The sequence below is a fragment of the Erpetoichthys calabaricus genome, chromosome 8 (assembly GCF_900747795.2).
Source record: "Erpetoichthys calabaricus chromosome 8, fErpCal1.3, whole genome shotgun sequence".
Classification (NCBI taxonomy): Eukaryota; Metazoa; Chordata; class Cladistia; order Polypteriformes; family Polypteridae; genus Erpetoichthys; species Erpetoichthys calabaricus.
In genome coordinates, this window is record NC_041401.2 from 40960821 (window position 1) to 40977666 (window position 16846).

The 16846-nt window shown below is 39.0% G+C and overlaps 1 protein-coding gene across 1 annotated transcript in view; it reads left to right on the forward strand.

Annotated features, from left to right (window-relative positions):
- Window positions 1-11663: 11663 nt before the first annotated feature.
- The window catches only part of chpfa (chondroitin polymerizing factor a), a 99510-nt gene continuing 94327 nt past the window's right edge, over window positions 11664-16846 (forward strand). The window contains exon 1 of the mRNA XM_028806480.2: window positions 11664-12662. Coding sequence (XP_028662313.2) covers window positions 12370-12662 — 293 coding nt within the window. The 5' untranslated portion in view covers window positions 11664-12369. The remainder of the gene's footprint in view (window positions 12663-16846) is intronic.

Genomic DNA, 16846 nt, shown 5'->3' on the forward strand with positions numbered 1-16846 from the left:
GGTTGAGCAGCTCCTTTTATCTTGGACCTGAGAATACTTCCAGTGCTAGGGCATAGCCCCTTGGAAGCAATTCCGAGTCAAACGGAAGCCCCACAAAAGTAGGGATCATACATCTCTGCAGCACCCCCTGGCGGCACCCTTGAACCTGACAAGACTGCCCCATGGAACTCCAGCTCCCAGCATGCCTTCCAGATGTCCGCTTTGGTAATGTTTCCCAAAGTGGTTGCCACCAAGTATGCTCGAGGGAGTATGCAGCCCTGCCAGGTTCTCTTGCCCTGTCCTTTTTAGAATGGTCTTTGATCCATTGCTGCCGGGAAGCCAACATGCCGACCTTCATTTTGACATCCTATATCAGTCTTCTGGGACAGGCAGGGAACATTTTGCTCTTCTTTGTGCCCACTCATTGTCATGGTCCTCCAGCCAGGTAAGGGAATGAAACCCTTCCTCATAGGGACGCCAGCGCATGTGTGCCATCCACTTATGTAATCTACATCAGACTTGCAAGGAACCCAAAGTCTGTGCCAAGGCATGAAGCAGCATCAGACTAAGCGCCAGTCCATCACAGGGCCCGCTTACATACACCCCTCCATAGTAGTCCACATACACAAGAAGAACATATGTATGCCACATGGACAGCAGCCAAGACTTTGGATTCTTGAGGCAGCAGTGCCAGCTACATACTATGCCACCATACATGACAGAGCAAACACATCTTACTAAACAAAGTAATCTCAACAAATAATAAACAATGTAATATTTATTTTTATTAATATAAACATATAATATATATGAAACAGAACAAGTAAAAATCAGACAATGCAAGTAAATGCATGCAAGCATGTTCCTAAATGCAGTTTTGTTTACTATATCTATATGTGCTTTGTCTGGATAATCTAGTTTTCTTTTCACTTGATAAAGACACACATAGCATAAAAGATCATTAGCAGCCCTTAATGAATTAGTTAGTTAGTCAGTCAGTCAGTTAGTTAGTTAATTTTTTGACCCTTCAACAGACTGTCACAAATGCACGATACTTTGTAATGCAGAAAGCTGGTTTAGAAATGAGTAAATGAACAGAACATTTAAAGACTGAGCAAATTAAATAGAATTGTATGTCCTTCAAAACAAATAAGGTTATGAAATAATCTTATCAAGAAGGTGAAAAATATAACATAAAGAAAAAAAAAAGTGTGTATGTGTGTGCATTCTGAGGTTTCAAATGCACAATAGAGTTTTAATGGTTTACAGTTCAGCAGCAGATGCTTGAGGAAGGCTGAATGACAATTATGAGGCCTACTGCAGGAAATAATTTTAAAGTCCCCTGTGCCTAAAAGATATATTCAGGTTAGAATGCGGGCTGTGGTCCTTGTTTCATCATTTGTTGGAGGTTTGCCTATTATACCCTAGAGGATACAATTTCAATGAATGAATTTCATTTTGAACAGCATTGAATATTTGCATTGATGGAAAATCAGTTTGGTGTAGAATACTGGTGCAATTTTATATTAGCTAAGTGGTAAATTCAAAAAGATTGGAAGATGGCTTTAAAAACATAATTTACTGTATAACCAAGAGCTTGCTACTTAAGCTACTGTACATACATCTGTAGGAAAATGTATGAAGCGGGTGTAGCTTAGTGGTTTTGTCTTTAGACTGCAACTCCATTGACTCAGTGCTTGAGCCTGAACAAATCACGAAGCCTGCCTGTGTTCCAATTGTAGAAATAACAATAACAAATACTGAAAGGGTGTGGGAATTCAAGGCACAATGTGTAGGTGGGTTCCAAACTTTCTCAAACAAAGGAAGCAAAGGGATAGGATGAGGGGAACTTATTCAGAATCAGGTGCTATTTAAAATAAGTTCATCAAGAAAAAGGGGACACAGTTAGAAACTTGTTGAAGGTAAATTTCACACAAACAAAAGGACAGAGAACCGTAGACACTTGGAATAAGTTCCCGAATGGTAGACAGCACAACTTTCCGGACCTTCAAGATAGATTCAAGTGCTAGATTTGATGTTATTTTGAAAGAGTTAAAGGGATAGGACTAGCAATCTTTGTTGTCTGAATAACCAGTTTTCATCTAGATTGTTCTAATGTTCAAGTGTTTATTTCCCCCAGTGGTCAGTGCTGGGTTACTGTTCTTTTAATACACATAAACAATCTGAACAATAAAATAATCAATAAGCTGATGACACTGCTATCGTGGGCTGCATCAGGAGTGGGCAGGAGGAGGAGTATAGGGACCTAATCAATGACTTTGTTAAATGGTGCGACTCAAACCACCTACACCTGCAACACCAGCAAAACCAAGGAGCTAGTGGTGGATTTTAGGAGGCCCAGACCCCTCATGGACACGGTGAGCATCAGAGGTGAATGTGTGCAGATGGTGCAGACCTATAAATACCTGGGAGTGCAGCTGGATGATAAATTAGACTGGACTGCCAATACTGATGCTCTGTGTAAGAAAGGACAGAGCCGGTTATACTTCCTTAGAAGGCTGGCGTCCTTCAACATCTGCAATAAGATGCTGCAGATGTTCTATCAGACGGTTGTGGCGAGCGCCCTCTTCTACGCAGTGGTGTGCTGGGGAGGCAGCATTAAGAAGAAGGACGCCTCACACCTGGACAAACTCGTGAGGAAGGCAGGCTCTTTTGTTGGCTTGGAGCTGGACAGTTTGACATCTGTGGCAGAGCGACGGGCGCTCAGCAGGCTCCTATCAATTATGGAAAATCCACTGCATCCACTAAACAGTGTCATCTCCAGACAGAGGAGCAGCTTCAGCGACAGACTGCTGTCACTGTCCTGCTCCATTGACAGACTGAGAAGATCGTTCCTCCCCCCAAACTATGCGACTCTTCAATTCCACCCGGGGGGGGGGGGTAAACGTTAACATTTAACATTATACAAAGTTATTGTCTGTTTTTACCCGCATTATTATCAATCTTTAATTTAGTATTGTTTTTTTTTTTTGTATCAGTAAAAAGTAAATAAACAGAGCAATATTATTAACTTGTAAATAATGAATGAAAACACATAAAAATACACCAGAAATAACAACAGCAATTAAAGAAATGAAAATAAACATAAGCCAGTGAGCACAATATGGCTGAAACATGGCTCTATCTATCTATCTATCTATCTATCTATCTATCTATCTATCTATCTATCTATCTATCTATCTATCTATCTATCTATCTACGGACCACATAGGAAATAGAAATTTTTGAGTTAAATACAAAATAGGAGGCCTGAAGCTGGAAAATACACCTTATTAGAAGGACCTGGGAATTTTTCTTTACAAAGAGAACCACAGACACATGGAATAAGTTACCAAGTAGTGTGGTAGACAATAGGACTTTAGGGACTTTCAAAAGTCAACTTGATGTTATTTTAGAAGAATTAATTTGATAGGACTGGTGAGCTTTGTTGGGCTGAATGGCCTGTTCACATCTAGATTTTATATAGTGCACTAATCACTATTTATATCCACATAGTGTACAGAAGTAATCAAGAAGGTTAAAAGGATGTTGGGTTATTCCTGTATAACATGATGTGTTGAATACAAATCAAAGGAGGTTATGCTTAAGCTTTATAATAGTAATAGTGATGCATCACCTGGAGTGTTGTGTTCAGTTTTGGTCCCCATTTTACAAAAAGACATAGCAGTGCTAGAGAAAGTCCAGAGGAGAGTGCCTGGGCTGTTTCCAGGACTAAAAGGTATGAGCTATGAGGAGAGTTTGAAGCAAGTTGAACCGTTTCAGTTTAAGCAAACAAAGATGCAGAGGGGACATGGTTGAAGTGTTTAAAATTATAGAAAGAATTAGCAGAGTAGATCCTAGTCAGTCAGTCAGTCAGTCATTCTCCAACCTGCTATATCCCAACACCTGGTCACGGGGGTCTGCTGGTGCCAATCCCAGCCAACAGAGGGCGCAAGGCAGGAACAAATCCCAGGCGGGGCGCCAGCCCACCGCAGGGCAGTAGATCCCAGTTGTTACCTTAAAATAAATTCTGCAACAAGATCACAGGGACATGGGAAGAAAATTGTTAAGGGGAGATTATGCACAAATGTTAGAAAGTTTTTCTTTACTCAAAGAACCATGGACGCATGGAATAATTGACCACAAAGTGTGGTGGAGAGCACTACTTTAGAAACTTTCAAATCTCAAATCTCACATTATTTTAGACAATCTAGGTGAATAATGAGCTTGTAATTTAAAAGTGCATACCATGGGCCTCCTAAAATCCACCACCAGCTCCTTGGTTTTGCTGGTGTTCGGGTGTAGGTGGTTTGAGTCGCACCATTTAACAAAGTCATTGATTAGGTCCCTATACTCCTCCTCCTGCCCACTCCTGATGCAGCCCACGATAGCAGTGTCATCAGCGAACTTTTGCATGTGGCAGGACTCCGAGTTGTGTTGAAAGTCCGATGTATATAGGCTGAACAGGATCGGAGAAAGTATAGTCCCTTAATATATCCTGTGCTGTGTAATAATGTAAATGTTCTAGTACAGCAAGACTGATTTAGTACTATCTTGACTTCATGAGTGAGCCATAACATAGCCTTTAACTACCAGCACTCCAAGAGAGCACACCTAGAGAACTTAAACAATTGCAATATACTCTTGTGATTTGTAAGTCTCTTTGGGTAATAGTGTCTGTCATCTTATTTAATCCATGTTGAATATATTTTGAAATGTACATGCAAAATATTTGAAGACAGTGTTTGTCTTGAAAGACACTATACATGGACTATTTTATTTAGCCTAAATTAAAACCAGTTTAATATTCTGCTAATAATACTAGTTCAATAATTAAAAATTAAAAAAAAACCATTTTGATAGTGTCCATGTAAATTGCTTGGAAATACTGTCCACATTGAAAGCTGCTATACAAAGTAAGTCTCAACTTCTCTCAATTTATTAATGTTTTATTTGATACTCCTTTTACTAATACCAATTAAATAAGTAAATAAAAACATATTTTTTGATAACATACATGAACAGATATTTTGAGATTCTCTTTACCTTGAATAAAACTGAACAGTCATCATGGGTTCAGAAGAGGGAGGTCTTGTTTTACCAACATGATGGAATTCTATGAGGAAGCAACAAAAGGATATGATCAAAGTGGAACATATAATATTAGTTATCTGGGGTATGAGGGCATCAAACTAAAAGAAGTTGGAATTCAAGGTTTTGTTTTTAGATTGGTGCAAAATTGACTCAGACACAGGAAGCAGAGGGTGATGATGCGAGGAACCTTATAAGAATTGGCTGACGTTAAGAGTGGTGTTCCACTGGGTCAGTGCTTGGGCCGCTGCTATTTTTAATATATGTACAGTAAATTACTTGGATAGGAATATAAGTAACAAGCTGGTTAAATTTGCAGACCACACTAAAAAAGGTGGATTGACAGATAATCTGGAATCCATTGAATCATTACAGAGTGACCTCGACAGCATTCAGGTTGGGGCAGATTTGTAACAGATGAAATTTAATGTAAGTAAATGTAAACTATTATGTGTAGGAGATAAAAATGTTAGGTTTAAATACACAATGGGAGGTCTGAAAATTGAAAGTACATCTTATGAGAGGGATTTAGAAGTTGTGGTGGGCTTGACACAATCAACTGCCAGACAGTGTTCAGAAAAAATTAAGAAGGCTAACAGAATGTTTGGTTATAAAGCACAATGCGTGGAGTACAAGTCACAGGAGGTTCTGCTCAAGCTTTATAACACACTGGTGAGGCCTCATCTGGAGTACTGTGGACAGTTTTGGTCTCCAGGCTACAAAAAGGACATAGCAGTAAGTCCAGAGAAGAGCAACTATGTCTGGTTGATGGTAATTAATGACATTGGTAATAAATGTAAGAAAATTAATATGCATAAAATGAAAAGAAAAACAGACACAGTATGTTGTGATTGTGCAGTCCTTCACTCAAAAATGATTTGTACTTGGGTAAGGATTGAGTATTGTTTGTGTTTTTTTTCCTTTGTATTTTTATAAAGTAAACTAGTGAAACAAATTGATCTCCAGGCACATGCATTTCTCTGTTTTGTCGTTCTTGCATTGTGTACCCTTCATTTGATTCTAAACAGATGGTGCTGCTTTACTTCTTCTTGTTCATCCTTTTATTGTGTTCTTTGTCACAACATTGGCCTTTGCGATTTGCTTGATGTTCAGCAAATGTCATTGTTTTTCATTTTCTCTTCATTATGTCACTTTATTTGCCTATCACATTGTGTAAGAAACCAATGAGCGAGAGGTCAGTTTGCTAAGGTTGCTGCTACCTCCAATTTTTTTGCATTACTACAGTGTATCAGGTTATAAGTGTTTATCAAGATTAAGATCAAGATACTAGCCCCAGTAGTCTGTGATTAATCATGTGAGAAACGGACAAACATTAGCATCTATATACTGTATGTAAATTGTTGTGTCTGCTTTGTGATTATTAATTGTTTGGTTGAGTTGTACATCACTCTTATGTTCTGGTTTTCAAAATTAAAATTAAAATAAAGAAGATTAATTGGAGGATCTTTCACATAATTTCACAAAAATGAATTGAGTAATTCAAAGTCAGTTAAAATGAGTTACACCGGCCCACAGTGGATAGAATGATATGAATGTAATGTTATTTAAATTACTCAAACTTATTAATTAAGGGAACACTTAATCACAACAGTCTAACACCCAGTCAATTAAGCTTTGGGGATACATTGGCAGTGCTTCTCCTGTTCCTTCTCGCACAAAGGAGCAGATACCGGTCCTCCTGCTGGGATGATGTCCTTCTATGGCCCTGTCCAGTTCTCCTTGTGTAATGGCCCGTGTCCAGGTATCTCCTCCATGCTTTTGCGACTATGCTGGGAGACGCAGCAGACCTTCTTGCGATGGTACATGTGGATGTGCCATCCTGGAGGAGCTGGACTACCTGTGCAACCTGAATCGGCTGCAGGTACCACTTCATACTACCAGTAGTGACAAGGATACTAGCAAAACTCAAAACTAGACAAGAATCAGTCAGAAATGATAAGGAGAGAGCAATTATCTATGACCAGCATCTGCAAAACAATTCCCATTTTGGGGGTTGTCTTTTTGTTGCCTCTCCAGTGCACCTGTTGTCATTTTCATTTGCACCAAAGCATGTGAACTTGATTCACAATCTTAACTGGACAAATTGATATCCCTGAAGCTTAATTGACTTGGTGTTAGACAATGATGATAAAGTGTTACCCACCGCCACCCAACAGCATCTGTGAGGTCCTCCCAAGTTCTGCTCTTTTGTCCCATTGCCAATCCCTCAGAAACTGTGAGACCTCTAGGAGCAATTGACCGCTCTTTCTCCTCTGCCATGTTCAGCAGGAGTGACCCTACTCCCTGCAACGCTGCTCCACATGGGGTTTCTTCCCCACCCATCATGCTTCTTCTCTACTGTGCCGGCTCTGCCTTGATTGAGACATTTTTTTTCTGATCCATTGTCTTCTACTTGACTTTACCTCCATCCTTTCTTTCGATTTTTTGTCCTCTGTCACTCTTCACCCCTAGGCTCCTTTCAAACCTTGTAGGTGCAGGTCCTCTGCCTGACTACTCACAGAATGTCAATGGAGAACAGATGAGCTGATCACGCTTGCATATAACAAGCAATCAGCTCACCTCCCCATCGAACACCTCACAGCTGTAATGCTTCAGTGCGGATTGCTCTTGCAACATCAAGGTTGAGCCAAGCTGCACTGATTTTATATTAAAAAACACACACCGCCACGGATCTCTAACATACTTCACCATGTGGTCAAGAACCTTAAACACCCTGATACATCTATGTTACATCAGCACTGCACAACTCTGTAGCACAGCTCTGTAACATGTTAACATTATAGAATTACAATATAGAGTAGCACAATACTGTGGCTTTCTTATATCATTTTTACAGACTTTCACAGCACTGAGTCCCTGGCTCCAAAAGAGTTCTACGTCCCAATAGCCCATCACTACACTTTATATACAAGAAATGGGCGAAAGGAATCCCAGAAGCCTTAAAAATACAAATACTGGTAGATGAATGATGGAGTTTCTGATCCTTCTTTTAAACTGATATCTAAGATGCAAGGCCCACCTCCAGTCAAAGTCTTTCCAATAAGCTGTGTTCCCATCAGTCTCTTACATCAATTGGTGGGAGAGAGTTAACTGCTTTTGGTGTCTACCCGATTTGACTCTTTCCTCCAAAATGCATTCACACTAGTTATGGTCTGAGACTAGTTCTTCTTCTTCTTTTAGGCTGTAGATGATCCACCAAGGAACCAGTTATACCAAGGTAATTAGAATATTAGGAAGCCTCCTATCCTCACAAGGAGAAGAAAACCTGTTTCAGGCAGGGCCGGATTTATATGAAAAGAGGCCCTAGGCTATTCCACTTATGAGGCCCTTTCACCTTCCATTTTTAAGTTTGTAAATTACATGAGAGATAATAAAATTTTGCTAACAATTTGAATGTAGGCCCCTCTTGATCTTGAGGCCCTAGGCTGAAGCCTAGTTAGCCTATAGGAAAATCCGGCCCTGGGTGCAGGGTATGTAGTGGGTTTGCTTTATTATCGAAGACAAATGTACCCAAATCCACTTTCATATCCACACAGACCCTTGGCACTTAAAATACTGTTATATCCAGTCTTTATCTTTCTCAAAAATGAGATGAGCGAACATTGTAAAACATTGTAAAACTACTATTGAAAAAAATCTGCAATATCTTTACAAATAGTGATATCCCTTGATTGAAATGAGCTAAACTTACCCTAATAATGCACCAAAAATAATACATAACTGCTCAAACATTCCAGAAAATATCACCAAAACATAGCACTCTGTCTAATCATTTTTTCCCAACACTGGAAAATGTAAACATAAAAAAATACTATACCAAAAAGATCCACTTGCTTTCAATAAATATACATTAACCTAGTTATTATGACATCCAAACAAATTATGTCAATTGGACTAGAAACAGATATGTAAAGCCTACAAAGACGCCCAATTAAATCAACTTAAAGGAGCTGTGTAATGACACAGTCAGTCGGTCATTGTCCAACCCGCTATATCCTAACACAGGGTCACAGGGGTCTGCTGGAGCCAATCCCAGCCAGCACAGGGTGCAAGGCAGGAACAAATCCCGAGCAGGGCGCCAGCCCACCGCAGGGCACACACACACACACACCAAGCGCACACTAGGGACAATTTAGGATCGCCAATGCACCTAACCTGCATGTCTTTGCACTGTGGGAGGAAACCGGAGCACCCGGAGGAAACCCACACAGACACAGGGAGAACATGCAAACTCCACGCAGGGAGGACCTGGGAAGCGTAAACCAGGTCTCCTTACTGCGAGGCAGCAGCGCTACCACTGTGCCACCGTGCTGCCCTGTAATGACACATTTTCCCCAAAAAAAACATTTTTAAAACATAAAAATATTAATTTTGAATAAAGTGAACCTGAAGTAATTGGTTACTTATAATCTTCTTCTTCTTTCAGCTGCTCCCGTTAGGGGTTGCCACAGCGTATCACCATAATGTAAATTTGTATTGTTGTCTGCATATTGATTTGGCAAAATTTTACACCTGGGACCGGCACGAAGAAACACACTGGTTTGTGCATCCCCTGTGGCTGGGTTTATTTGGTTACTTACAATAAAGCCCAGAAATTATTTCTGTAAGGAGTCTACTCATATTGTTTCTATGTAAATTGTACCTCTTAATGTGATACTCAAGAAATTTTAAGTCAGTTGTACTAGAAATCGGTACACATAACATTAAAACCTATTCATTGTGAGTAAAGTCAAGTTAAGTTAGTTGAGTAATACAGTATGTGTGCTAATTGTGCTCATAAGATTTACTTGCTTACGCTTTGAAAGCACAATTGTTTTTTGTCTAACACCTCCTGACTCATTGGTATAACAAACCCCCACACCCTTCACAAAACTTCGAAAAAATGGGGATCAGTAATTTAGGTGTGTGAAGTGTCGTTTTATGCTATTTTGAGGTTGCTGATCACAAATATATTTTTGATATTTAATTACTTACTGGTGGTTCTAGCCCTCAAAAAGCCACTCCCAGAAGATAAAAAAATTACAAATTTCAAATGTAGTCATTTTAGACTATTTCAAAGTAAGTGATAATAAATATGATTTTACCTTTGATTTTTAATCCTTTACTTGGGACCTAGCCCTCCATGGACCTCTATCAGATTTAAAAAAAAAATGACAATTTTCTATTACAATCAAGAATATTTAGACTTTAAACATTTAAATTGAAGCACACATTTTAATATTTCAAATACCTGACATATTATGTATCCTCATGAAATAAATCATCAAATGTCTTATGAACACCCCGAATTAGTGCAGCTTATGCTAATTCATACTTTACTATTTTATAAGTACTAATTCTGTATTTAGTAATTTGTAAAATCTGTACTTACATTTTAACTGAGAACTTGTCAGAATGCTCTGTGCCTGCACTCAGTGAAGAATGCTATACAAAAATAAACTGAATCGAATCGAATTAATAGCCAAATACCCCAAGAACCATTTTTCAAATGCAAAAATGCTATATCAAGATTGTTTGACTAATTTTATTTCTGCTTAATTTTGTCACATCCTAAAGATATGCAGGAAGATGGGTTAATATGAGACTATAAAATTAACTAGTGCACAGGATTGTGGGTATGTGTATGAATCCAATGAAACAGAATACAATTTGTTTTTATATAGAGCCCTTCACTGAGTGTAGGCATATATACATTTTCAACTAAATACAGAATTGGTTCATATACAGATACAGATTTGTTAAAACACACAGAAAACTAAGTAGAAATTGATTAACAAAAATGGAAACCAATAGTATCTGTCCATTAATTAATTGTTGAACGATGGCCAGTTGACAATAGAAGAGACTAGAATTGTAGGAGAGAAGGTCAAAGGTAAAGTCAGACACAGTCACAGTCCTGGAGACATCGATTAACTGGCCACCGACACCCTCTGGGGCATTCTTATAGTTGAGTCTGTCCAGGGTCATCCAGTAATGAATGTACCTGGTGATTGGTTCCAGACAAAGGGTTTCTTCATACTTTCTACCAATACTGCCATGATAGACTGTGGCCCCATGCAGTCTAGAATGGATGATTGGATGAATGGACAACTGATCTTGATTCCAACTAAATAAGGGCTTTTAAATAGTAAAAACAGTTTAAAAGGTTTGAGAGATATTCACAAGGAAATAGTATAGAATTAAATTTAAAAGTCAGTGCAGCAAAAACAAAGCCAAAAATACCTGCTTGTGTGTCATCATGCCTGAAGCAATTTTAAATGAAGGGCTATAATTTTCCTCCATTAGACTGCACATTCAAGCAACATAAGCCACATATTGCAAATGAACTTAACTTAATAGAGCTGTATATATACATATATATAGACAATATAAAAAGAAATAGAATTGACATAAGAAATATAATTCATATTAGATTCCCACACTGAAAATTCGTTTTTCAGTAGCTACTTATCACTTATTATAGAAATAAAAATTATGTTGTGCTAATGAATATGCTAATTATTATGAGAGTTTTTACCCTTGAAGATTTTGTAGGTTTATAGAATATCTTTACTAGATTTGTTTAACCACCCTGTTACTGAAACTCTTAATGCAACGCTTGCTCCTCCAGTATTACTTGAATCTGAGAGCATCAACCGTCTGGATTCCTTAAAATGACGTAGCTCTATGCAAATAAGCATCATTCGCTCTACTTTGACGCCCTCTGGTGGGTAGGATGCTGATTCAGTTCAGAATTACGTACGAATTTGAAGGGATAAGTTCGTTTTTTTTTAGAAAAAAACTATTGGAATCAAGGGTTTAGTAAACTTTATGAACCGAATAAAGAATGTGAGCGCCATCCATGTCCTCTTGCTTTACTTTTGAACACCACCTCGAAGCCGATCAGGAGTGGCGCGCGTGCACATGAGGTTGCGCGCGACCTCGCCTTCGCTGTGCCCAAGTCGTTAGCTAGTGTGTTGTGTGTTCGTGACGTGAAAGGGTTAACGTCCCGTCCCTCAAGAGGATTTTTTTTCTGACGTTAAGATCTACATGCAGGAGGTGGAGCTCACGGGGTGACACGTAAGAATGTTACAGTACGTCTAGAAGGAGTGCGACAGAGACTTATGTTTTCTCAGTGCTGTGAAGTTTGATCCTTCGATTTTTTTTTCCTACCACTTCATACACAAAAATCATCATCGGCAGGCTGCGTGCGTTTTCTCCAGACGTAGCCACGTGGGTGCTGGTATCGTTGGTCTCCGGGCTTCTTGGGAGTCAGTCGCTCGTCGCTTCTCTGTCAGGATGAGGTTTTCCATGCTCATTTCGCTGCTCAGGCCGATCGGGCCGGTGGTTATCGGCATCTCTCTCGGCTTTACCTTAAGCCTGCTGAGCGTAACCTGGGTAGAGGAGCCGTGCGATTCCGACGCCAAAGGAGGGGACGAAGTGGCGGTGCAGCAGGAGGGCAAGCTGAATGGAGCTCGTAAACCCAACTCGCTTTCTGGTGTTGACAACGGTGAAGCCGAGGAGCAATTTGAGCCCAAGATAGTGCCGTACAAACCGGGCCAGAAGCAGTCAACGGCGAAGAAAGTGTTCAGGTGAGGCCGCGCGTGAGATGCTGCGAAGGGGAAAGAGAAGCAGGAGTTGAGTGGTTGTAAAAGACGGACTGGGTTGTCGCTTCCGTCGCGTATCTTATAGCGCCTTTCTCATTTGCACTATAAAAATAGACAGGGGGTCGGTTTGTCAAGAGAAAAAAATAACTCCAAATTTTGATGTTTATTCCTACAGTAAAGGTTTATCTGAGTGCTTGGGATTAAAGACGAGCGACATCTATGGAATATATGGAGTGTGTGTACTGTATTGTATATCTATCGAGAGAGAGAGATTCTCTTCCTTATGGAATATGAAATTTTCATCTACTTGCTGTATAAGTTGCATATTGTTCAGTAATTGTGAATTATGCTGGCCATTTCAGTGGTTGTCAGAGTTGCTTCAAAGCTCCCAGATATAACCACTCAGTATGTAGGTAGAGAATGTTATCCCAGTGTCTCCATTAACTTTTCTTAAAGCAATTTAATTGGCTTTTCCACATTGACCCGGTGCGAGTGTGAGGGACATGCCCAGGGTCAGCCTCTTCTCCAGGGATATTTCCTGGCATGTGCCAAAAACTGCCCAATTCAATTTAGCAATTTTGAGACTCATGCCTGTATGTTCTTCCAGCTAGGATCTGAAAGATGTATGTTTTAGGTTGACTGACTCCTTGACGTTGACGCAGTCTGAGCAAGTGCATATGAGTGTGAAGGTCTGGTGTCTCATCTGGGGATGGTTTCTGTCTGCACCCCATTCTTCTTGGATTGGCTCTTGCCCCCAATCACTCTAAACTATATTAGGTAAGTTTCATAATAGAATAGGTTCAGAATGCATATGAACGGGTTCACAAAATTACAACAGATGCTCAACTTTTGAATTCGCACCACTACCACTTCTTGATCCCTAATTGGTCTTGTTTCTTATCTTTTTTCTGACCCTGTGCATACCACTGATACTGGCAAATTTATTGCCATATATGTCTTTGCCTGTGGTAGAAACCGTCTTAAGACAAGTTATAGGCTGACTGACAAAGCTTTGAGATGGCAGCATTAACCATTGTACACCAGTACTGCCTTAGTCCCGTAGGGCCAGATGTGTTTCTCGGATCAAAAATGCTAGTCTGGGAACAACTTATTAAAAAGTTGTAGTTAACGGCAGCAACTTCCGCTGCTAAAAAGGCTCTTCCTACAGGGTCTCTTCTTAAAAACCCACCTCCAATTTCCTTCTGTCTGTGCACTTTAAACATTTGGAGTTGTAGTGTCCCATTTCTCCTCACATATTAGACAACTTTGTAAAATAAGTATGGCAAGACAGAAGGAGAATCTTGATGAGGAGTGAAAATAAGAGAGGTAAAGTTGCTGTTATCCATTCAGGAGCTTTGTAACTAACTGAAGTGTAATGAAGTTCTGTATCTTGCTGTCATTTTGACTGTGTCATCACTACATGACATAACAGTAACAACGTGTTTAGAGATTATTGTAGCGAAAGCCTGTTCAGTAAAATGCTACAATGCTAGAACAGGAGGAGAACGGAAGTAAAAAATACAAAATGTGAATCTATATCTTATGCTGATATTAAGATTGCAGTCTATAACCTTTCAACTAAAGGCAGAAAGGTTTGAGAGAGCAGAGGTAGCACCCATGTTATTGGATTTTTCAGGTTTTGTGGATATATGTGGATTCACTGTGTGAATCCCTCATTGCACGATCACTCTGCAGCAAAATGCTTTGCATTGTAAGATACACAAATGCAATTTAATGGTCAATAATTCTCGCTGATAACAATAGATTCATCGGTGGGTATGTTGTAGAAAAGATGAGAATTGGTGGCAATGTGAGGAGCAGTACAACTGTTTCTATTATGTGGTGTATTTCACGAACCGCTGTTAACCGGACTTAGATCCGGTCTTTGTTTGTGTTTCTTGTTGCCTCGGTTTTCAAGCCCTTACATCTGACATTTCAGCACATCTTTCTTTTTAAAGTTCCACCTTTTATTTTTTTTTACATCTTTCTCAAGTTCTAATTGTTGTTCTTCTGAAGAATAATCCATTTTTTGTTTTGTTAATTCATGAGGGATTAATTCAAGGTATCTACTTACATGGCCAACGTTGACATATGTAAACTCTGCTATGTTATGCCCGGCCACAGACGGAATCCAGACTTTTTCAAGTGTTATGCCCAGCCGTAAATGAATGCTGGATTTTATATCGTTTAATATAAGAGATATGGTAAATATACATGCAGCGTTTTAACATTCTGGTGTAGCATGTTTGTATTTCCATTTAGACGATAATGTTAAATTACTTCAGTTGTTTGTTTAGACCTCCAATTAGAAACAGAATGCTTTGCAGCGTCATCCATGGTTCTGCTGGCGTGGTGTCTGTGTCGCTAGGCACATTTGCAGTTTTTGACGTATTGGGCGAGGTACTTAGTTATCACAGTGCTGAACAGAAGTTCAGTAAACTGAGTGTAATGGCACAAAGTTTAGTTTGAATGGCTTTTTTGGAGTTCATTTCTTTGTGAATGCAAGCTGCCAATTCTTTGAACCTCACATTGACTCCAACTATAATCTCATAGTAATGAATGACTGAGACAACATGCATCATTAACGTTTGCCACTAGTCCAGTGGTGACTTTGTATGCCAAAGTATAATCTGGTTTTACAGAATGGCTTTCCCCTTTCAACAGGTTACGGGTTGTATTTAACACATGTGATGTGTTCTTTACACATGACACCCATTTGAATGTTTAACTCTGGTCTTTTTGGAAGACCTTTAAACCATCAAAGGTTTGTTAATTGTAAATATAAGTTTGATATTTCCCGGGTGAAGTTAACAAAAGCACCATTGTTTTTTGTTGTTTAAAATCAATGTCCCTACTTTGAGCTCTGCCTCCATGAGGCTTAGTTTAGAAACGTGACATTCAGTTAACCGTCTAATTGTTCACACTCATATTTAAGAATAATTTAGTCATGGTTGTCTCCAGATGTATGTACTGTATTATACATCTGGCCTTGTGAGACAAGTACTGCGCTAAATCTCACTGGCCTGTTTCATTTACAGCTGTATGACTTAAAAGTGTCTCTTCATTGACTCCTATTTTGGGGCTGTGCCAGGCCTGCTTCTTTTCTACTGCATTATAGTTTATTTGTATAGTTGCCTATTTCATGACTTTTGTGATATCTGTCCCAGTAAAAGGCACAAAACAGTATGGAATCAAGGTCATAGACTGGGCCCATTTCACACACCTTATTAATATATTACTTCCGGTTGCACCCATTTAAATGAAAGACAGGATCTTGCCCACATAATCAGCCGAGTAGAATACGACTGAATAAGATCACCCCAAACTTGAAATTGTTTTCAGAGACCAGAGTGTGCAGTTTTTCCAAGTTCCCTAAAAATAATTCTTTACAATTTGTAATATATATCTCAAGTTGTGCAGGTTGAAAGTTTTCCCAACTCAAACTTTTCAAGCTAATTTCTGGCAGTGTTTCAGTACCATTACTTATGTGTTTAGTAGACACAAAGTTATGATTAATTGTTGTTTTATTGTTTTCTCTGTTTTAAAAATTCTTTGCCAAGCAAACAACTGCATCAGTTATTTCTTAATACATGAGTACACATTGAGAAGTAATGGAAATAAGTTTGTGATATCCTGCTTTAGCCCAGACATTTAAGACCCTCTGTAGTCTAAATTGTTTTTCTCAGTCTCCTAAATAAATGTCACTGGCTGCAGAAAGCATATGCTCCACACAATTCTTCAAGAATATTTACTTTTTAAAGTAATGCTTGTATACTTTTTGGTTTTTTTTACATAAGAAACTTTGAAGAGTAATACTTGAATGTTTAAATCAGTCCATTTTGTTTTTTTTAGCCAGTTTATTCCAGTTTATTTAATAATTGCATTTTTTGCTGACACTTTTATTGTTTAAGCAAAATTAGAATGCATGCAACTGTTTACATTTATTTTTACAGTTGGAACAGGGACAGGATCCCTCTTTGGAGTACATGCCATATTTAACTGGTGAGCTTGTTGTTTGAAGTCTAGTGCCTTAGCCACTGCACTGCACCACACTGCCTTAAATCTGCTTATGTGTTCTTTACAGCCTGTAGACACATCCTATTAATTACTAAACCAAAGCGTAACTAACTAGTACATTTAGAACTGAAAATACTGTGCAGCAGGATTTA